This window comes from Eurosta solidaginis, chromosome 2, assembly GCF_040869045.1.
Source record: "Eurosta solidaginis isolate ZX-2024a chromosome 2, ASM4086904v1, whole genome shotgun sequence".
NCBI classification, from domain to species: domain Eukaryota; kingdom Metazoa; phylum Arthropoda; class Insecta; order Diptera; family Tephritidae; genus Eurosta; species Eurosta solidaginis.
The window spans coordinates 97,869,096-97,891,828 of NC_090320.1; the positions used below are offsets into that span (position 1 = coordinate 97,869,096).

The 22,733-nt window shown below is 39.7% G+C and overlaps 1 protein-coding gene across 10 annotated transcripts in view; it reads left to right on the forward strand.

The window, feature by feature from the left end:
• LOC137240104 (uncharacterized) overlaps positions 1-22,733 on the forward strand; it is a 1,657,600-nt gene that overhangs the window by 203,803 nt on the left and 1,431,064 nt on the right. For 9 of the 10 annotated variants that reach the window (XM_067766027.1, XM_067766030.1, XM_067766026.1 and 6 more), the window contains 2 exons: positions 3,815-3,866; positions 4,889-4,909. In XM_067766027.1, coding sequence (XP_067622128.1) covers positions 3,815-3,866; positions 4,889-4,909 — 73 coding nt within the window. The remainder of the gene's footprint in view (positions 1-3,814; positions 3,867-4,888; positions 4,910-22,733) is intronic. The other variant, XM_067766029.1, reaches the window with a different exon arrangement.

Sequence of the window (22,733 nt, forward strand, 5' to 3'; positions counted from 1 at the left end):
CAGCTCCAGGAACACGTTTCATCCAGTAATACTGATCTTTCAAATGATATCACGGCATGGACGCATGGGCTAGAGGAAGCCTATCAGTGTAAGGCAAAACAACTGCTCATAAAATACGCGAACATATTTGACCAGGATGGTTCCAAACTAGGCCGCACCAATGGTGTGAAACATCAAATTGACACTGGAGATGCGAGGCAGATCCGTCAAGCTCCACGTAGTGTTCCACTGGCGAAGCGGGAAGTTGTGAGTCAAATCATACAAGAAATGAGTGACAGCGGCGTCATCGAACCATCAGCTAGTCCATGGAGCTCACCGGTAGTACTTGTAAAGAAGAAGGATGGAAAAATGAGGTTTCGCGTGGACTACCGAAAGTTGAATGACGTTACGAAAAAGGATAGCTACCCGTTGCCAAGAATTGACGACACTCTGGACTCGCTATCTGGTACGAAATGGTTTTCCACACTGGACTTGAAAAGCGGCTACTGGCAAGTTGAGGTGAAGGAGGAAGATAAAGAGAAAACAGCCATCAGTGTCGGTGATGGTCTTTGGCAATTTACAGTGATGCCTTTTGGGCTTTGTAATGCACCAGCTACTTTTGAGAGACTCATGGACCAGGTACTGAAAGGACTAAATTGGAAAACATGCTTGGTGTACCTGGACGACATCATCGTATTGGGCAAGAGTTTTGATGAACATCTTAAAAACTTGAAGGAAGTTTTCCAAAGAATAGCTGGCGCTGGTCTGAAGTTAAGTCCCAAAAAGTGTACGCTGTTTAAAAAGGAAGTAAATTATTTGGGCCACAAGGTAACGACAGAAGGTGTCTGTACAGCAAATGAAAAGATAAAGGCAGTAAAGGATTGGCCAAGACCACAAAATCTGCATGAATTGAGAAGTTTCCTTGGGCTGTGCACATATTACCGCCGATTTGTACCAAATTTTGCCAGCTTAGCCCATAGTCTCCACGAGCTAACAAGGAAAAATAAAGCTTTTGAATGGAAGAAGCAGCAAGAAGTAGCTTTCCAAACATTGAAAGAGCGGTTGTGCACTGCCCCAATGTTGGCATACCCGATTCCAGGAGCAACGTTTATTCTAGATACAGATGCGAGCGGATATGCTATAGGAGGCGTTTTATCACAACTGGTCGATGGACCAGAGAAGGTAGTTGCATATTACAGCCGTTCAATTGGAAAACCAGAGAGGAACTATTGCGTTACACGGAGAGAGCTGTTGGCATTGGTAGAGTGCATTAAACATTTTCACAAATACCTCTACGGTCAACGATTCCGTGCCAGGACAGATCACGCAGCGTTGAAATGGCTTCTGCAGTTCCGTAATCCGGAAGGGCAATTGGCACGGTGGATCGAGCGACTACAAAGCTACGACTTTTCCATTGAGCATCGAAAAGGTAGTACCCATGGAAATGCTGATGCAATGTCACGAAGACCATGTAGTTTGGAATGCAAGCACTGTTCAAAAGCCGAGGCTAAAGAAGACATTATAGATGTCCGGCTAATGAATATAACATGTACAGATGAATGGGACAAGGAACAGCTAAGAAAGTGCCAGCTAGAAGATGCAGATCTGTCACGTGTTATGCAAGGGCTCGAACGAAATGAAAGACCAAACAGAGAAGAGATGTCAGCAGAGAGTCCCATTGCAAAGTCATATTGGGCACAGTGGAACAGTTTAGAAGTGATATCCGGTTGCCTTCATCGAGTATGGGAGAGTGAGGATGGTAAATACAAGAAAAAACTGATAGTTGTTCCCAGAAAGAGGATTCCTGACGTGCTCAGCGAGCTGCATAATGGTCCAAGCGGAGGTCATCTTGGAATCACGAAGACGCTCGAGAAGATTAAACAGAGATTCTATTGGGTTGGTTGCCGTCAGTTGGTCACTGAGTGGATTGCGAACTGCGAGGTTTGCAGCACAGCGAAAGGGCCCAGAACACGAAGTCATGGCCAGATGAAGCAATATAACTCAGGTGCGCCATTTGAAAGGATCGCCATGGATGTCGCAGGTCCATTTCCTACTAGCAACCGCGGAAACAAATACGTACTGGTGGTTATGGATTATTTCAGTAAATGGCCAGAGGTATACCCAATCTCAAACCAAGAAGCAGAAACAGTAGCAGAAGTGGTTAAAAACGAATGGGTTGCAAGGTATGGTGTACCAATGGAGTTACATTCTGACCAAGGCAGGAATTTCGAATCAGTTGTGTTCCAGGAAATGTGTAAGTCATTGGGCATTCGAAAAGCACGGACAACTGCATTGCATCCTCAATCCGATGGTATGGTAGAACGATTCAATAGAACATTGGAGGAGCACTTAAGGAAAGTAGTAGACAAGTACCATAAAGAATGGGATACCCGCATACCATTATTCTTGATGGCTTACCGATCAGCAGTGCATGCGACAACGGGCCAAACCCCTGCAAAAGTAGTTTTTGGCAATGACCTTAGACTGTCAGCTGATTTGAAGTTTGGGATAGATGCCAATGCGGAGAGAAATGTCAGGAAATCCACTAGTGATTTAGAAGAAGAGCTAAGAGAAATACATGATCTGATAAGGCAACGAACAAAGATTATGAGTGACAAGATGAAAGCCAGATATGATAAAGCAATTAATTCAGAAGGTTTTCAGGAAGCAGATTTGGTGCTATTATACAACCCACAACGTAAAAAAGGTTTGTCCCCGAAATTGCAGTGTAATTGGGAAGGCCCATACAAAGTTGTAAAACGGATCAACGATGTAGTGTACCGCATACAAGCCATCGGTAAACCACGAACCAAAATGAAAGTGGTCCATTTGGAAAGGCTGGCAACGTTTAGATCGAGAGATTTGTTTGATCGGGACGATCCGACTTAGGTGGAGGGCAGTGTCACGGATATTAGCATCACTAAGTTATCCCATCACTAAGGCGATGCTAAGGCCATGCCAAGCAGTATTTACGTTAATAATCAAATCAAGTATACACATATATAAGGCAGCCCAGAGAGATGTCACACACAGATGAATTTACTTATACGCCTATGTGCGCGCGAGAGACTGTAAACTACAAACATTCACATCAATAATTCAATCTTTATGTATCTACATAAACGAATAAATAATTGCGTCTACACATATGTACCATGTACGAATACGAGCAGCGGAGAGTCAATGCGCAAACACATGCATATGTCTGAGAAGTTTGAGAGCTACTGGACTAGTAGATTCTGGAAGCGCCTAAAAGATGTATAAAATTGTGCAATTTTAGTTATAGCTGAGCAGTTTGAGAGCTCATGGACAATACTAGTACATTCTGGAAAAATGCGAACGAGGAAACCAAAGGATATAAAAGGCAACAGATGTAGAGGCGCTGTAATTCAGTTTGAGTTGAGCTATCAATCAGTTTGATTAAGCACGCGATCTGGCGGCCAATAGTAGAGTTTCATTTGAGTTATCAATCAGTTTGATTATTAAGCCAGCGAGTAGCAAAGTATACATAAGTGTTATTGTGAAGTACTTTAATAAAGGCCATTTTTCTATTATTCAATATTGGAGTTATTTATTCAACAGTTTAGTGATTCGAACTTAGCAGAGGATTGCAAATAAGAGGACTTGCAAGAAAATTCGTTACAATACATTTTACATATTTCTGACATAATTTTTATATATTTGGAATATATTTTACATATTCATGGTGCAAAGAATTCCGAGCTCTGTTTATAACTAAGAAATAGCTTTTAAAAAGAAATATCAATTTCTAAAAACAATTTTTCTGCTGCATTCATAATAACAAATATAATTTTTCACGTTACTATACTTTCAGGTGCTACTGTGGTTTCTTGGCGAGTTAATAACCAGGAGCAGCTCTTTGTGAGGTACATTGACGGCGCTGTTTTATTTCTTATATGCCTTTATCAATATAATATCATTAACCGCTATTCAAAATAGTTGGGGGTAGGGCACAAAATTTTGATTAGCATTACACTATATGGGACAAAATTTTGTGCGCATTATTATTTTCAGCTTAGTGATAGTGCCTTTATCCACTACGACTAAAAAATTTATTGCGGTCATTTTATTTTTTCATTATGAATCAGCTGAGTGAAAAATAACAAATATAATACTGACATTTTTTTCTAAGCGGTAGTCAAAAGATTGAAGAAGCATTTTTGGACACTAAGCTGAAGCAGAAAATATTTTCACTACCAGCTTATTTTAGTGAACATTTTTTAGCTTCATTGCCTTTATAGCTGAGTGAGGCTGATATTTTTTGCATTACAACTCAACTGTAAGTGAAAGGTGGTATACTCATGTACCTTCTCCAACTCTGCTATTTGAAGACAAGAGTTTTGCTCCATAAGTAAAATGTTTGACAATTGTAGCCATTTTGCTCCAAAATAGAATTGACATCCCCTAACTGTGTTATTTCTTTGCTAATTTATGAAAAATAGTAGTAATGAAATAGAAGACACCAAATTTTTAATTGTCCGCTTATACTGAAAGCAGACCTGTTAAATAATGATACAAATTTTTAATGATTATTAATTATGATGTGTTTTCCTCAGGCAATTGTTTAATGATTAAGTGCCAGTAGGTATGCCCTTTTCATGATTATTAATTAATTATTTTCATTAAAAAATTGTATTAATTAATTAATTATTCTTATTGCAACCATTGATTATTTTTTCGTTGTCTTATGGAATGATAAACACAATTATTTGATTGTTTTAATTAAATTTGATTATTTTTAATTACATAATTAATATAATTATTTGATTAATGTCAATTAATTTTGATTATTATATATATATATTAATTGATTAATGTCAATTAATTTTTATTAATACAATTATATGATTATTTTTGATTCATTTTAATTATTTCTGTGTTTTTCCAGCATCATAATATATTCAACAAAGTAAAGAAAATATTACAAGGATATTCATCTCTGAGCGGACAGTATAGTAACGTAAAAGAAATACATAGATACATAAGAATAACAAACAAGGGCAAAAGTACATTGTTTTATTATATACCAACTAATTACACGACATACGGGTACTATTTTTTTTTTTATTATTAGGTACACGGAGGCGGATTACATATACACAAACAAGTAAAGCTTATATAAGCGTGTTAAAAAAGATTAAGTGCTCTTTGGATTTGCTTTAAATAAAACGAGTTTTTCAAATAAAAAATCCATCTAAGATTAACGCCTTAGAGAATTTATAATGCCTGCGAATGGGAAAAGCCTATCAACTGGGGCAGACGACGTCAGTAGAGTGTTAAATATAATATTGGCGATTCTTTCAGTATTTGATGGTTTTTTCAAATTTCCGCATATATGGAACAATCGCGTAGCTAGCTGTAAAGTTGGCTTTGAACAAGGATCGTCAAAGTTTCTTTTTAAGGTGAAACTTGCGCTGCACTTGGGCCATTTTCATTATCTACAATTAACTTCCATTATTTGTTGAATAATTTATGAATGTAAACAAAGTTATTTACCATCATCCTCGAAATGGAAGTATTTCGATCGCGATGACGTTTGGTTAGTGTTCGTACCGTGGACTTCAAATGTAAGTTTGCCTTGTTGATGATACAAGCATATGGTTGATACAACTCTTTCGTATATAACCTCTTCGAGCAAATCACTGTTTGTCTTCTGCACACCTTGAGTCAGTTGACTTTAACACCTGGTGTTAAAACAGAAGCAGGTATTGCAATATTTGCTTCGGGTGCTAAATAAAAGAAGATATTGAAACGTTGCCTTAACTGCGCTTCTAATTTTTCCGAAATAAAGCTTAACAATTTATCGTTTCTTCTACTAAGTTTCTTTAGTTTGTTGCTTAGTGTCATGCGCACTGGAAGCAAATATCCGTACACAACGTTTCCTGCCCCTTGCAAAAAATTAAGAGCATCTGCTATGGATTGCATTATACAGATATATAATTGTGAATATCCGTATATCAAATTACAGGAAGATTTGTTGAAAAGTTGATGCGGAGCTGTCGAGCTTGCTTTTCCTTTTGATCCGTTTTGGTAAATAAGTTGGATCACGAACAACGTCGTCCGCAGAGAAATCCGCCATATTTTCACCTCCAACCATGTTTTCGACATACATTTTTTCTGCAAATAATTCATAATGTGTAGGCTTATTGAATGGTCAACAAATTTAAAGCCAAAATTTTCGCTCTCCAATTTGGTTTTTGAAAGTTTTCACAAAAAGAAGTGACACTTGACAATATCAGTAAGAATAAATATGTCTATATATACAAAAATCAAATTCTGTGTGTGTGTGTTCGCTATGGAAACGTATTTCCCACACTTCAATCATCACCAAATTTTGGCTATAGGTTCCTTCGATCAACATGAAGGTTTTAGGCTAAAAATAATTTCGATATATAAAAAACGCGTGGCACCTCCCATACAAATGGAATCCTTGATACTGCATAACTCTGAAGGTATACATGCCAGAACATTGAAATTCAGTAAGGAGTTATATGAAGTCAATCCCTAACACCACCAAGAAAATGTGGAATTAGGAAAAAGGGGGCGTGGGACCTGTAATGTAACTGCTTGGTCCGGGGCGAGAAAGGTGGCGGTTAGGCATGGTGGTAGCCCGGCTGAGGCTCGTCGGCGTTGAGGCGCGGTTCTTGCCACCTTCCTCAACCCACAGTCACAAAAACAAAATTATAATTATCATGCCTAGGGAGAAAAACATAGGGACCTGTAGAAAATAAGGAGAAGGAAAAGGAGAAGAGAGCAAGCGGGAGAAGACCGTCCGTGTCAGGTGGAGTCATCCCACCCCTCTTGTTCATGAGGCATGAACAACCTTGAACTCCACTTTGACTCCGATAACCGAGTGGAGTTCCCTTGTCCTGACGTTCGTCCGTCTGTAATGGTCTAGTCTAAATCACCGTCCGTCAGTGGGTTGCAACACCTAACTCATTCCTAGTGTGCCACAAGGGCAACACCCACACTAACACAAAAGAAAACTTAGAGGGCCTGCATTTTTCCTAACACTGTTTCAGCCAATAAATTCGAAATAACTCATTTCCTCTTTATACACGTTTATTTTCACAAATTCTATGTTTACTTATATCTAGTGATTTGTATTGGTAATTCTAAATTCTATTATTTCTTATCCCGGTCTAAACTCAATCAAAATAACAAAAAGGACACTGCAATTACTGCATATAATATTCCAAGTAAAAAAATGTCAAATAGATAACAAGAAAATAAAATAACCCAGATAGGAACACCCTTTTACTACAATTTTTAACTCTTGCTTGCATTAAGCAATAGTTACGGTGATCAATAAAATATGTGCATACGATTATATGGAAGGCAAAGAAACAAAAAAAATAAGAGAGATTACAACAAACTAGATAGAGATTACCATTCATTATATATAACCATTCACGTACTCATCTCCTCACGCTCATCTGCAGTCCAGGTACCAAGGCTGTAGCAGCGGGAGCTGAAAGAAAACAGAAACAAAGAGCAAAAAAAAAACCCTATTCCATGTACTTTTGCATTATTATATACTATTACCGCATGGAACTTTCAGTTCCGGTTTGTAATAGTAAAAACGCGCATGCACATTTTTTGCGATCGTGTTAATTACCAAAAGAAAAAAATAAAATAATGAAATAAAAAATAAAATAATGAAAATAAGTGAAAAGAATCGCGAGCTGAGTGCGAAACACGCTTTTAGTGAAAGTATTGTAGTAAGTATAAAAAAAACCAAGTGGTTAAAAATTAAGTGATAAAAAAAGAGTTACAAATGTGGCGAAAAAAAAAGGAGGTGACACGTGTGTCATGTAGTTTCTCCAAGTGCATGGAGTAGGATCCTCCTTTCACACAGAGAAAAATCCAAGCCAAAAAAAAAATGAAAAGGATTTCTATATTTTTTTGTCTGGAAAACGAAGTGAAAAGAAAAATATAATGAAAAAAATATTTAATAGAAAGAAATTAGAAATATGTAATAAAAATCGAAAAGATTCCTGTGTACCCACGGATTAGGGTGTGAGAAAAAAAATCAAAAAAAAAAAAAAATTTAGGCAAATACTTAGTAAGCACCAAAAATATTCAAATATATATAAGCAAATGAAATTATATGTAGGTATGTGCGAAAAAAAAAGAAATGTGTGTGAAGTGGTTGATACATATGTGTGTGTGTTTTTGGGTAAGTTAAATATGTATGAAAGATGTGTATGCATATAAGAATGAGAAGATTCCAAAAAAAAACTAACTTACAATTCACCAATATTTCAGGCTTAGGAGTTAAGGGAAATTCAGGGCATAAATCTTACAATATAAAACATAATTTTTAAACAACAAAAAACCTAAATCAATATTGTCGGTCGCCTCCGTGGTAGTTTGGTGTTGTCGTATTTGCGGCGAATTCGAATAATGTGCTGAGTGTACTCTCTATCTTTGAGATGTCTTCTCACCACAGCCCTGCTGATGTAGCCATCCACACCAGCGACCAGCTATATATAACTCACCGCTAATTGTAGTTTGTGATATGTTGTGATACAACGTGAAGTGATGTGATCTGATGTGATGTGATATGTTGCGTGCTCTTGTTCGGTGTGGTGTGATGTGATGTGCAGCCCTCTCTTTGCGTGTATTTAAGTTGTGTTTTGGGATAATAGCCTTTCACCTGCTAATAGCTTTGGTTGTGTTTGTGCTTACCGTGTATTTTGATGGATAGTTGGAATTGCTTGATGTTGGTTTTACTATTTCCGTGTTTGAATGTTTTGTATCAGAAAGTATGTACAAATGTGGTCGTGGTGTTTTTGAGTGTTGCGTGGTTATTGTTGGTGTGGTTGTGTGGTGGTCGCCGGTGTGTTTGTGATCGGCAGGTGTGGTTGCTGGTTGGATGTTTCGTGGTTAAGGTTATGCGTGTATTTCTGAGGTTGTGGTTTTGAATGTGGATCTGCGGTGTAGTAGCTTATCTATGTTTCGGTGGTTGGTTGCAAATGCGTGTGGTTGTGAATATGGATGTATGCAATCTTTTGGTGCGGATGCGATTTTTCTTACTTTTTCCCTTTTTTTTTTTTTGTGGTTTGGACGAGTGAGAGTGTTTTATGTTGTACTGGTGGCTTACGTGTTCGGTGTGGGTTGTTGTAGCTATTGGTGTTTGTGACTCGGTGTGGTGTCTTTTGGTGGCTGTGACGCGGTGTGGTTTGTAGTTGGTGGTTCGGGTGCCTCGCACCGTTGCTTTAAGCGAGTCTCCTTGTGGTGATGCTAAGAAAAGGAAAACCAAACAATAAAAATATGAAGCTGGGCATAACAAAGTCATGTATAGCATTTATAGGCCATTTCTCCGGCGAACTTTAATGTTTATCTGCCCAAACATAAATCAATTTTCTTTCAAGATCATTTTCTTTACGGAGCAGACAAACTATGAAGTTCACTTGAGAAAATGGCACTAAATTCAATATCACTTTTGGGCTAGTCACTAAGGTAGATGTGTTTACTTACCGTTGGTGGATTTTGGTGCCTAGCACCGACGGTGGTGATTGGTTTCCTTTGGGGATTCCTTCAATGTAAACTATGGATGACAAGAGGGGAATGAGATAAATTATGCGGGCGTTAATGGAGGTTTATAGGCATGGGACTACTGTACTACTGTAGGGGATTTAGATACACGGGAGTGGTGGTGGTACTTACCGTTGCTGGTGGTGCTGGATCTGGTGTTGGCAGGAATACTATTTCTCTCTTGGATGCGGCACTTTTCACCGAACCGGTAGCTTACGGTTTCGCACTTTGAAACTTTATCACTTTATACACTTTTAATTAAATTTTTATTTTTTTTCTTCACTTTCACTGCACTCGCGTTGTGGGCACCGTATTCAAGGCTTTGTGATCGAGAAGAACGGGATGTTGGCCCTTTTATAGACAACTTTTTCCTGTTGTCACTACCGTTTTCGGTTTACTGTCAACCCACTTTATCCCAAAGTCACTCAAAGTTCCTGGAAGGCTTCCAGCATGTTAGCTACAACGATTGGTTCTATATTCACACACATACACAATTGGCATTGTTATTTGCAGAGACAGTGGTGCGCGTGAGTGTAGGCGCACAGGGGCGTAGGTTGTTAAACGGCTGTCGTTACAGGCTCGCATCCGCCGATGATGCCTGCGTCATGGAGCGTGTGCGTAAGAAAAATTCATAACGCAGCCGCCGATTATTCTTTATTCTGGCCCAACGTGTGGCCTCGACCCACTCCCAATGCCGGGCCTCACAGAGTTGTACACTTTACGCTCATATTAATACATATAGACATAGGGACAACTATTCTACTATTAAAATCACTGGATCTTAACACTACTTATCTAATGTATCACTGGTTAAGAAAATCTAAGTCTATATTGAAGGTTAGCCTAAATCTATATCACAGATGAATCTAAATCTATATCACAGATTAATCTTATTCTATATCACAGGTTAATGTTGTTAGGCGATAGTGTCCATCGTCGGTGTAAAAAAAAACATATTTAAATGTATAAATACTAAAATAATCACACAAATAAATAAATAAATAAATAAATGAATCGATCAATAAATAAACAAAATGGTTAATAAATACATGGTCAAGTCGGATACGTAGTCAGAGGTGTTGTTGGTCTAGAGAATTTCTACCGTCGTTAATAATAAATAACATACAACATGATTTGAGAACAAGCTACACTTTACATTGGTTACAAGGACTACATAGAACATATATCTTAAGCCGCGAAAAGATCCTTTCCGTGGTATACCCCGATTGATTTGCCGCTAGTATCTCCTAACTCGTACATCGAGTTGCCAACGACCCTAAGTACAATGCACTTAACTTGGTTTGGTGCAAGTTTTGCGTTAAAATTATCTACTTTTGAACTTTGTTTAAAATTGCGGCGGTATACCATCTGCCCTACTTTAAAAGCTACTTCTCTGCTTCTGAGGTCGTACGTCTTCTTACTTTTCTCGTGTGCCAATTTAAGTTCCTTCATGATCTTTTCCCTGAGTATGTGCATCTTATATTCTGTTGTCTCTACTTCCACGTCAGTATCTTTCAGGGCACTCAATTTCCTGCATAATTCGTATGACGCGCCGTGTTGCATCATGGGGATTCCAAACGCAGCTGCATATGGCGACGTACTTATTGCCGTATGTACGACACTGCGAAGGGCAAATGCTGCGTCGCTTACAGCTCTATCCCAATTCTTTTGGTTTCCTTTAATGTATGACCGGATGATTTGCAACACGGAGCGGTTAGCCCTCTCTGCGGCATTCCCTTGTGGCGAGTAAAATGCGGTTTTTATGTGCGTCGTACCATACTTCTTCAAGAAGGAGGTAAATATATCTGACGTAAATTGCTTTCCGTTGTCTGAATGCACATACTCAGGTACTCCGAAAATATGGAACACGTCTCTCTCTAGATATTTCACGACTTCGGCAGAGGTGGCTTTTCGCATTGGCTTAAGAAAGACAAATTTTGAGAAATGATCTAAACATACAAATATATAAACGTTACCATCACAAGTACGTGGGTATGGACCCATGAAATCGACGAACAGACGTTGAAAAGGGCGTTCGGTGAGGTGCTGGTTTCCCATTGTTGGATTGTGGAAGGCGTTTAGAGTTTTGTTTCCTTTGCATATTTCACATGCTTTTACATGTGCATGCACATCTGCAACCATACCGGGCCAATAATATCTTTCTCGGACATGTGATAGGGTCTTATGGATTCCACCGTGTCCAGCTGAAGGCGATCCATGTGCTGTTTCTACCAAACTCCTTCGCAGCTCAGTTGGAACTCAGAGTTTCCAGGTATGGTCTTCCTGTAGTTCGTCTCCTCTGTTAAATTGTGTTCGTCTGTACACGTAGCCGTCCGAAACGCAAAGCTCTGGTAGTCTGTCTTTATTCTCCGTTATTGTCTTCTGTAGCTCGACGTATTCAATCGACTTAAAGGCTTCCGAGTTAATGTCGATGTCCAGTCTTCTGTCATTGACGTCGATTTCATCCATGTCCATTCGTGAGAGAGCATCAGGCACTACGTTTTGGGTCCCCTTACGGTGTTCTATCTTGAAATCATATGACTGTAGTTTTAGGCTCCATCTAGCCAATCGACCTGAAAGATCCTTTTGACCCATGAGCCATTTCAAGCTAGCGTGATCTGTTATCACCGTAAACGGTAGACCCTCCACGTATGGCCTGAACCTCTTTATGCAGATTACAGCAGCGTAACATTCCAGTTCCGTAATACTGTACTTGCGTTGCGCTTTATTTAGTTTAGCTGACACATACGCTATCGGTCGTTCGTTGTTTTCGTCGTCCAGTTGGAATAGTACTCCACCCACCCCGTCTGTCCATGCGTCACACTGTATGTAAAAATGTCTGTTGAAGTCCGGGTGAGTCAGCACTGGTGCCGATATCAGGCTCTGTTTTAGGCTGTTAAACGCCGCCTTTGCATCCTCCGTCATTGAAAACTTTTTTATGTTTTCTTTCGTCAGTCTGTCGTGTAGTGGTGCAGCAATCGTGGCATAGTCCTGTATAAATCGTTTATACCATCCCGTCATCCCCAGGAACCTTCTAAGCTGTTTCGGAGTTCGTGGCTCCGGAAAGTCTCGCATCGCCGCTATTTTACTATCGTCTGTACGGATGCATCCGTCCCCGACCACGTATCCGAGATAGCGCACTTCCTTGTAACAAAATTTGCTCTTCTCAACGTTGATCGTCAATTTCGCATCGCGAAGACATTTAGCTACAACAGATAACAAATATAAATGAGACGAAAAATCTTCTGAACAAACAAGTAAATCGTCTAGATACACAAACACTGATTCACGAAGGGAAGCGGGTATCACCTTGTCCATTAGTCGGCACATGCGCTGTGCAGCGTTACACAACCCGAAGGCATTACCGTGAAATGGTACAAGGGTCTCCCAGGTACAGTGAAAGCCGTCTTTTCTCTTGATTTCTTCTCTAATGGTATCTGCCAAAACGCGTCTTTTAAGTCGATGGCAGATATATAGCGGGTATTTTGTAGTCGGCTTAAAATACCATCAATATGTGGGAGTGGATAGGCATCTTTAATGGTGCGTTCATTAACTTTTCGGGCATCGAGGCACAGTCTGTTTTTGGTTCCTTTGATTACGAGGGACACAGGTGAATTCCAGCAGCTGTTGCTCTCTTCTATTACTCCCATATCTAGCATGCGATCGAGCTCGTTGTATATTAATTTCTGTACTGCGGGTGAAATAGGATAATGCCTTTGCTTCACGGGTAGGTGTTCATCAGTGACTTCAATAATGTGTTCCTCCATGTCGGTTTTTCCCAGTCCCAGAACCGCAAACGGCGGAAACTGCGCCTTGATGCCCTCTAACGCTTTGTTTTCCTCGGGACTTAGCGTATGTTGCACCGCATCAAAACACAGATCACCCTCGGCGGGTGCAAGTTCTGATACGACAGCACTCTTAGACGTGTCACTTCGTCCCCTACCAACAACACTAAGTTCAAAAGCCTGCCAAAAATCAACACCTAGGTAGACCTCCTGCTGTAGACCAGGGACAATCAAGAACTCCAGATCCCGAGTCATACCATCCCACACAACTGGCAATGTAATAACCCCTTGCACGGGTGTTTCGCCCCCATTAGCCGTTCTTATGTTTTGACCCTTGACTGGCAATATCAAATGCTCCTTACCATTTAAGATTATATCTGCGTTTTTGCCTAAGCAACAAGCTCCTGCACCTGAGTCTAACAAAGCCAATGCCTCTTGACCTCCTATCACAGTCCTTGCAAAAAATCGATTATCTCCTTTAACTGTCACTATGGTTGCTATTATCTTATTCCTAATCCTCTTAAAATTGTTTTTCTTTTCTCTCATCTTCTGTATTTTGGTGAAATTCCTATTCGTTATTCTATTATTCCGCTTTAATAACTCCTCGCAAAATATGCGCCTACGGGCTTCTTCATACCTTAATTTCCTGATGTGCAAACTATCTTTTCCTATCCATGGTTTCTTTTCTTTTCCTACTTTATCCTGTTCTCCTACTATTTCTTCACGTTTCAAAATCTTGATTGCTTCTTTATCTAATTTATCTCTCGGCCTTCCGGGTGATCTTTCTTCTGGACAGAGTGCCCGGACATCTCTTCCAGACCCCGGTTTCCCGCCTCTGGTTTGAACACACAGAAGGACGAGTCACTACCACATGCAAAACACTTCATCAGGTGGAAAGAGGACTTACATTTACTGTCCTTTGCTGCTTCATCCGGGTTTCTAATATAGTAGTCCACCGGCATTCCACAAGCAAAGCACAACATAAGGTGAAATGGTGACGAACAAAAAGTTTGGTTCTGGACACTACTAACACTTTGACTATTATTATCGGACGATCCACACACATTTAGATTGTGGTTGTACGACGAAGGATTGCAGGAAGGAGGGTTGGGTTTCGACAGATCACGCGAAGAGGCGGGACCGGGCTACATTTTATTTGACCCTGTCATGTCCCTAGTGTTCCTATTGAAAGCTTCTACTTCTGCCCCTGTTTCCCCATAATCGACCCCCACTTCGCTTACTGCTTTAAACCTGGCCCTATTTTCTTTCATGAGCTTCTCTGCTCGCTTGCACTCATGTTTCAGTTCAGCTAGGGTCGTCAACTTGGAGCTAAAAGTTAAATTTGCCAAGAATGGCTTAAGGTTTCCTTTTATTATATTCACCAACTCTGGCTCTGGAATTCTTGTTCTCAGGCGGAAGGTGAGATCATGGATATCGGCGTAAAACTCGTCGAAACTCTCTTGCGGGAGTTGCTTCCTGAATTGAATTGGGCCAAAAGTTCCGTTTTCAGGCGAGAGTAGTCGAAGTGTGGATCATCTGCGTTATCTTCTAAGACCTGCCAGTACCATTTGAGCGCCGAGCCAGTCACTAAACAGTGAAAATCTGCAAGTATCTGCTCGTAACTCAACCGGTACTGCAATCTCATCCTCTCTACCCTAAAAACAAAACTTTCGACCGTCATTCCCTTCGGCGACCCATCGAACTTAAGGTTCCACTTATGAAGATCGATCCGCTTTCCGCCGTAATTGTCCCTAAGCCTATCTTCCCCTAGCTGAGTGTTGCCGCTAGTTTCCCTACTTGCCCTTTCGTTGTTATACCCTGGTGTTGAGGTAGACGCTGGAGGAGGTGCTGCTGCTGGTGCTTGCATCGACGACTCCACGTCTGCTACTCGATTACTTAGACGTGACACGTCGGCTCTCATCTTACGGAACTCGTCCATTGCTTCTAGTACGATTTGGTTTTGCTGTGAGATAGTTTCCATGATCGCATTCAAATTGTCCATGCGATCTACAGGCGGTGCAGTATTTCGTCGTCCCTCCTGCTCTTCATTTCCAGGTGGTCTCCGTGGTCTAGCTCCCCCGAATGCTCCTCCCGCCGCCTGCTGATCCTCTCCCTGTTCGGACATCTCCAGCATAGACAACTTTCGAGAAAAACTAAGGGACCTTTCGGTGTCTTCTACTACTAGCGTGTTGGTCACAGCGAACTCTTTCCTCCCCCTGTCTATCTGCTCAAAATTTCCAAAAACTCTGGCAGAACAACGGTTAAGGAAATCGGTTGGCAGGAAGTCTACCGGAATCTCAATACCCGTGTCTATCTGTGTGAATACAGACCCAACTACCTGGTTCTCGAGTGCTCTAGAGATGCTTCGAGTGACCGGCCTTCGTCTATTGCTATTAAAAATCCCTAATCCAGGCCTTCGTATTTCTTCTTCCTCTTGTTGCCTATCCATGTACCACTGAGATGAGGTACACAAAAAGCAATCTAAAGAAAATTTGCCGAAGATGGTCTAAAGCTATTATTCAAACTTTTGCTTTCAACGAGAAAAACAAAAAAGGTTATTAATAGGATTGAAAATTCCCAAAAAAAAAATAATTCTTTATATCAAACAACGAAATTCGCGATGTACAAAATCCCAAAAATTTTAAAATTAACGCAAAAAAACAAGCTGTAAATTAAAACTTCTAAGAATTTATATTTGACCGTTGTTATTTATATAAATGTACGTGTGTGTAAAGAAATATGTGTAAATAAAAAAATTCAAAATTTACATATAGGAATCAGTTCAGTATCAAAATATAAAATGAATTACTATATGTGGAATAATATATGTATGTGTGTTCTGATAGAATTCGAATATAAATATGTACGCGCAAGTGTGTGTGTCGATTTCTTAAACGTATGGACTATTAAAATTTAGCGAGGTTGAAAATTCAGTATCCTCTACAGAATTCAAAACGTGGTAGGAAAAATAAAACAAAAAACTAGATTTATACAAGAAGGAAAAAAAAAATAACAATTAAAATTCAGTACTGGCTCTAAAACTCTATATTTGTTTCGCTTAGTTCTATTGGTATTAGACTCGATTGTTATGATTAAGAAATTTTATAAAAAAAAGTAGTAAAGAGAATTAATGAGGAAATCAAAACTAAATATCCACCTTTAACTCCAATTCGGTGGCTTATAGCTTCCTAGAAACTAACTTATTGGAATAATGTAAAAAAAAACTGGAAAAGCAATGCTATAAAAATGCAAATTGTGTTTTTTTTTTTTTTTTTCAAATGTTGATCTTAGCCTAAATGTATTTTGACATTTAACTCAAAAACTTATATTTCCTTTTTCCACAAAAAATTTATAAGTAGACTTTCCACAATTTTGGATTTGTTTTCCCCTTTTTTTTTCTGTTATTTTTAGTAGATTAAAATTTAAATAAAAAGCTACAATGCAAAAAGAAACTGGTGTTTTCTTCTTCTTAAAACTTAATCAAATTCAGATTTAAATCTAAATTTAAGCTGCTCTCTGAATCTTTAAATTAATGCAAAGAAATATATAAATTGAATATGTATGTGTTAGTGGTTAGTGTGTTTTGGTGTTGACCTTGCGAAGGAATCGAAATTTAGGTCGGTGTTGCTAACGTCCGTCTGTTCCCTGTCCGAGGTCATGTCAGCTAATTCCCCTTTAATGACCCTGTTTGGCACATCTACGGTCAGAGCACCTGCTCCAGCCGTGGTTGCAAAACATCATTCTTTCTTAAAACCCTATGCTACCCCCAGTGGTCAAAAGCTGCAAACCTCACATGTAGGTGTTGCTGGAACATCTACATGGCAGCTTGAGCAGCTTTGCCACAAACAAAAAACGTCTTGGACTGTGCTAGTCTCGACTTCGAATACCACCTTATCAAGACATTGAAATCGAAGAAAGGGAACTTCGAAGTCGGACTAACACCACCCCCGTCTATCTAAATGTCACTTAGGCACAAATCACTTCACCGACTTTGAAAGTGATGCTACCTTCGTAACTCTAACCTGTCCGAAAGAAGGAAAATTCATTAGAAAGAAAACCACCAGGAAAATTAACAAAATAGCCATAGAAACAAATTAATTAAGATTAAGGTAGTAGGCTGTAAACGGAGATTGAAATTAATGTGGAATTTGATGAATTAAGAGAGACAAAAAGTAGGACGAAAGCAAACTGGTAAGCAAGAAGTAAAGTTACTTACAATAGCTATTTCGTTGGATATTTGAAGGATAGTCAGAAGAATTTAAAAAAATTTCGGAAAATGAGAGGTATAGTAGAAATGAAAAGATATGGGAAATAAAATTTGATCGGGCTATTTCCGTTGGGCACCATTGTAATGTAACTGCTTGGTCCGGGGCGAGAAGGGTGGCGGTTAGGCATGGTGGTAGCCCGGCTGAGGCTCGTCGGCGTTGAGGCGTGGTTCTTGCCACCTTCCTCAACCCACAGTCACAAAAACAAAATTATAATTATCATGCCTAGGGAGAAAAACATAGGGACCTGTAGAAAATAAGGAGAAGGAAAAGGAGAAGAGAGCAAGCGGGAGAAGACCGTCCGTGTCAGGTGGAGTCATCCCACCCCTCTTGTTCATGAGGCATGAACAACCTTGAACTCCACTTTGACTCCGATAACCGAGTGGAGTTCCCTTGTCCTGACGTTCGTCCGTCTGTACAGGTCTAGTCTAAATCACCGGCCGTCAGTGGGTTGCAACACCTAACTCATTCCTAGTGTGCCACAAGGGCAACACCCACACTAACACAAAAGAAAACTTAGAGGGCCTGCATTTTTCCTAACACTGTTTCAGCCAATAAATTCGAAATAACTCATTTCCTCTTTATACACGTTTATTTTCACAAATTCTTTGTTTACTTATATCTAGTGATTTGTATTGGTAATTCTAAATTCTATTATTTCTTATCCCGGTCTAAACTCAATCAAAATAACAAAAAGGACACTGCAATTACTGCATATAATATTCCAAGTAAAAAAATGTCAAATAGATAACAAGAAAATAAAATAACCCAGATAGGAACACCCTTTTACTACAATTTTTAACTCTTGCTTGCATTAAGCAATAGTTACGGTGATCAATAAAATATGTGCATACGATTATATGGAAGGCAAAGAAACAAAAAAAAATAAGAGAGATTACAACAAACTAGATAGAGATTACCATTCATTATATATAACCATTCACGTACGCATCTCCTCACGCTCATCTGCAGTCCAGGTACCAAGGCTGTAGCAGCGGGAGCTGAAAGAAAACAGAAACAAAGAGCAAAAAAAAAACCCTATTCCATGTACTTTTGCACTATTATATACTATTACCGCATGGAACTTTCAGTTCCGGTTTGTAATAGTAAAAACGCGCATGCACATTTTTTGCGATCGTGTTAATTACCAAAAGAAAAACGTTTAAAAAAATAAAATAATGAAAATAAGTGAAAAGAATCGCGAGCTGAGTGCGAAACACGCTTTTAGTGAAAGTATTGTAGTAAGTATAAAAAAAAACCAAGTGGTTAAAAATTAAGTGATAAAAAAAGAGTTACAAATGTGGCGAAAAAAAAAGGAGGTGACACGTGTGTCATGTAGTTTCTCCAAGTGCGTGGAGTAGGATCCTCCTTTCACACAGAGAAAAATCCAAGTCAAAAAAAAAAATGAAAAGGATTTCTATATTTTTTTGTCTGGAAAACGAAGTGAAAAGAAAAATATAATGAAAAAAAAATTTAATAGAAAGAAATTAGAAATATGTAATAAAAATCGAAAAGATTCCTGTGTACCCACGGATTAGGGTGTGAGAAAAAAAATCAAAAAAAAAAAAATTTAGGCAAATACTTAGTAAGCACCAAAAATATTGAAATATATATAAGCAAATGAAATTATATGTAGGTATGTGCGAAAAAAAAAAGAAATGTGTGTGAAGTGGTTGATACATATGTGTGTGTGTTTTTGGGTAAGTTAAATATGTATGAAAGATGTGTATGCATATAAGAATGAGAAGATTCCAAAAAAAAAACTAACTTACAATTCACCAATATTTCAGGCTTAGGAGTTAAGGGAAATTCAGGGCATAAATCTTACAATATAAAACATAATTTTTAAACAACAAAAAACCTAAATCAATATTGTCGGTCCCCTCCGTGGTAGTTTGGTGTTGTCGTATTTGCGGCGAATTCGAATAATGTGCTGAGTGTACTCTCTATCTTTGAGATGTCTTCTCACCACAGCCCTGCTGATGTAGCCATCCACACCAGCGACCAGCTATATATAACTCACCGCTAATTGTAGTTTGTGATATGATGTGATACAACGTGAAGTGATGTGATCTGATGTGATGTGATATGTTGCGTGCTCTTGTTCGGTGTGGTGTGATGTGATGTGCAGCCCTCTCTTTGCGTGTGTTTAAGTTGTGTTTTGGGATAATAGCCTTTCACCTGCTAATAGCTTTGGTTGTGTTTGTGCTTACCGTGTATTTTGATGGATAGTTGGAATTGCTTGATGTTGGTTTTACTATTTCCGTGTTTGAATGTTTTGTATCAGAAAGTATGTACAAATGTGGTCGTGGTGTTTTTGAGTGTTGCGTGGTTATTGTTGGTGTGGTTGTGTGGTGGTCGCCGGTGTGTTTGTGATCGGCAGGTGTGGTTGCTGGTTGGATGTTTCGTGGTTAAGGTTATGCGTGTATTTCTGAGGTTGTGGTTTTGAATGTGGATCTGCGGTGTAGTAGCTTATCTATGTTTCGGTGGTTGGTTGCAAATGCGTGTGGTTGTGAATATGGATGTATGCAATCTTTTGGTGCGGATGCGATTTTTCTTACTTTTTCCCTTTTTTTTTTTTTGTGGTTTGGACGAGTGAGAGTGTTTTATGTTGTACTGGTGGCTTACGTGTTCGGTGTGGGTTGTTGTAGCTATTGGTGTTTGTGACTCGGTGTGGTGTCTTTTGGTGGCTGTGACGCGGTGTGGTTTGTAGTTGGTGGTTCGGGTGCCTCGCACCGTTGCTTTAAGCGAGTCTCCTTGTGGTGATGCTAAGAAAAGGAAAACCAAACAATAAAAATATGAAGCTGGGCATAACAATGTCATGTATAGCATTTATAGGCCATTTATCCGGCGAACTTTAATGTTTATCTGCCCAAACATAAATCAATTTTCTTTCAAGATCATTTTCTTTACGGAGCAGACAAACTATGAAGTTCACTTGAGAAAATGGCACTAAATTCAATATCACTTTTGGGCTAGTCACTAAGGTAGATGTGTTTACTTACCGTTGGTGGATTTTGGTGCCTAGCACCGACGGTGGTGATTGGTTTCCTTTGGGGATTCCTTCAATGTAAACTATGGATGACAAGAGGGGAATGAGATAAATTATGCGGGCGTTAATGGAGGTTTATAGGCATGGGACTACTGTACTACTGTAGGGGATTTAGATACACGGGAGTGGTGGTGGTACTTACCGTTGCTGGTGGTGCTGGATCTGGTGTTGGCAGGAATACTATTTCTCTCTTGGATGCGGCACTTTTCACCGAACCGGTAGCTTACGGTTTCGCACTTTGAAACTTTATCACTTTATACACTTTTAATTAAATTTTTTTTTCTTCACTTTCACTGCACTCGCGTTGTGGGCACCGTATTCAAGGCTTTGTGATCGAGAAGAACGGGATGTTGGCCCTTTTATAGACAACTTTTTCCTGTTGCCACTACCGTTTTCGGTTTACTCTCAACCCACTTTATCCCAAAGTCACTCAAAGTTCCTGGAAGGCTTCCAGCATGTTAGCTACAACGATTGGTTCTATATTCACACACATACACATATAATACGCAGTTGCTCTGCAGACAATTGGCATTGTTATTTGCAGAGACAGTGGTGCGCGTGAGTGTAGGCGCACAGGGGCGTAGGTTGTTAAACGGCTGTCGTTACAGACCTCCCATACAAATGGAATATATCATACTGCATATCTCTGGAAGTAGTAATGGTAGGATAATGAAAATTGGTAGGGAGCTATATGACGTTAAGTCCTAACACCTCCAGTAAAATCTGGAATTGGGAAAAAAGGGGCGTGGCACCTTCCCTATAAATGTAATTATTCAGAACTATGGCTGCCGTACAAACGTAGGTTATTTAAACACCTAAAGTTTGATTGCATTGTTGAGTTTGGCTGTTATTCCTTTTGGACGCTTAGTAATCTGTCGCCGTTAAAAAAATCTACATCTTTATATATAAAAATCAAATTCTGTGTGTGTGTTCCCTATGGAAACGTATTTCCCACAAATCAATCATCGCAAAATTTTGGCTGTAGGTTCCCTCGATAAAGACGAAGGTTTTTCAAATTTTAGAATTAAGAATTTTAAATAAATTTTTCTTTTTTGGCTTTGCGAACGAGAAATCTTAGCTTCTGTACAATTGTGGCGTGTCGCAAACTCGACAAAGGAGTGGAGGCACCACAATTGCGTTAGGTTTAAATTTAAAAGAAAAGAAAGAAAGGCGAGAGATATTTCTCGTTATAATATTTCTTTATTATAGTGAAAATTAAAATTAGAACAGTAATTTATCTTTGTATGAAATGAAGATGGCGGAGCTTCTCGGACGTTGATGGCGGGGGCTGTTGATCGCTCGACAATCGGCATCCTCCTTGCCTTCGCCGTTACCTATAGCTAGGACGAGATAAAGGAATAGTAAAGTAAAAGAACACGCATCATATATTTCTTGCCAGTTACTACAGAAATCCATTTATTGTGAGAAAAAGAAAGATGTTATTCACATATATAAAACTTAAAACTAAGTAACCCTTCAAAGTCATGTTAGATCGGGTGGGTCCCCGAGAGCACCCATCCAAAGATAGTGCTTTGGGCTAGAAGCGAGGCAAACGACGGCGGTAACGTGCCCGGTGTAATGATTTCAGCGTAAACGTCGCCGCCCAGAACGAGGCGGATTGGTGATGACGCATAAAATTGTGGATCCGCCAGACGAATGTGTTCGTAAGGAGCTGCGACGCTGGGGTCGACGCTATAAGTTGGGCTGACGCGCCTAAACTCGTGGACGCAGACTGCGTGAGTCGCTACCGTCTTGCTCTGTCCATGTTTGCCTCTAAATCTAATAAAACAGACGGTTTCGCCGGAGGCGTTGGTTGTCGGCAGTGCTAACTCTCGCGCCAGCCTGCGGTCGATCGTTGTGCGGGGGAACATGCATCAATGAGTGCACGGATGAGATGTAAACGCCCCCCGGCTTCCACCTTCACGACCGCAGTCGGCGCCAGAGTAGCCATTGGGCGAAGGGTTGGGCAGGCTGTAGTGCGGGCCGGAATGACTCCGTTCCGGAAGGAACTGTTGTGAGGTAGCTGGCGCGGCCGAGTGGCCAGTTGTTGTTGTTGTTGTAGCAATGCTCGCCCCACCTAATAGCCGCGAC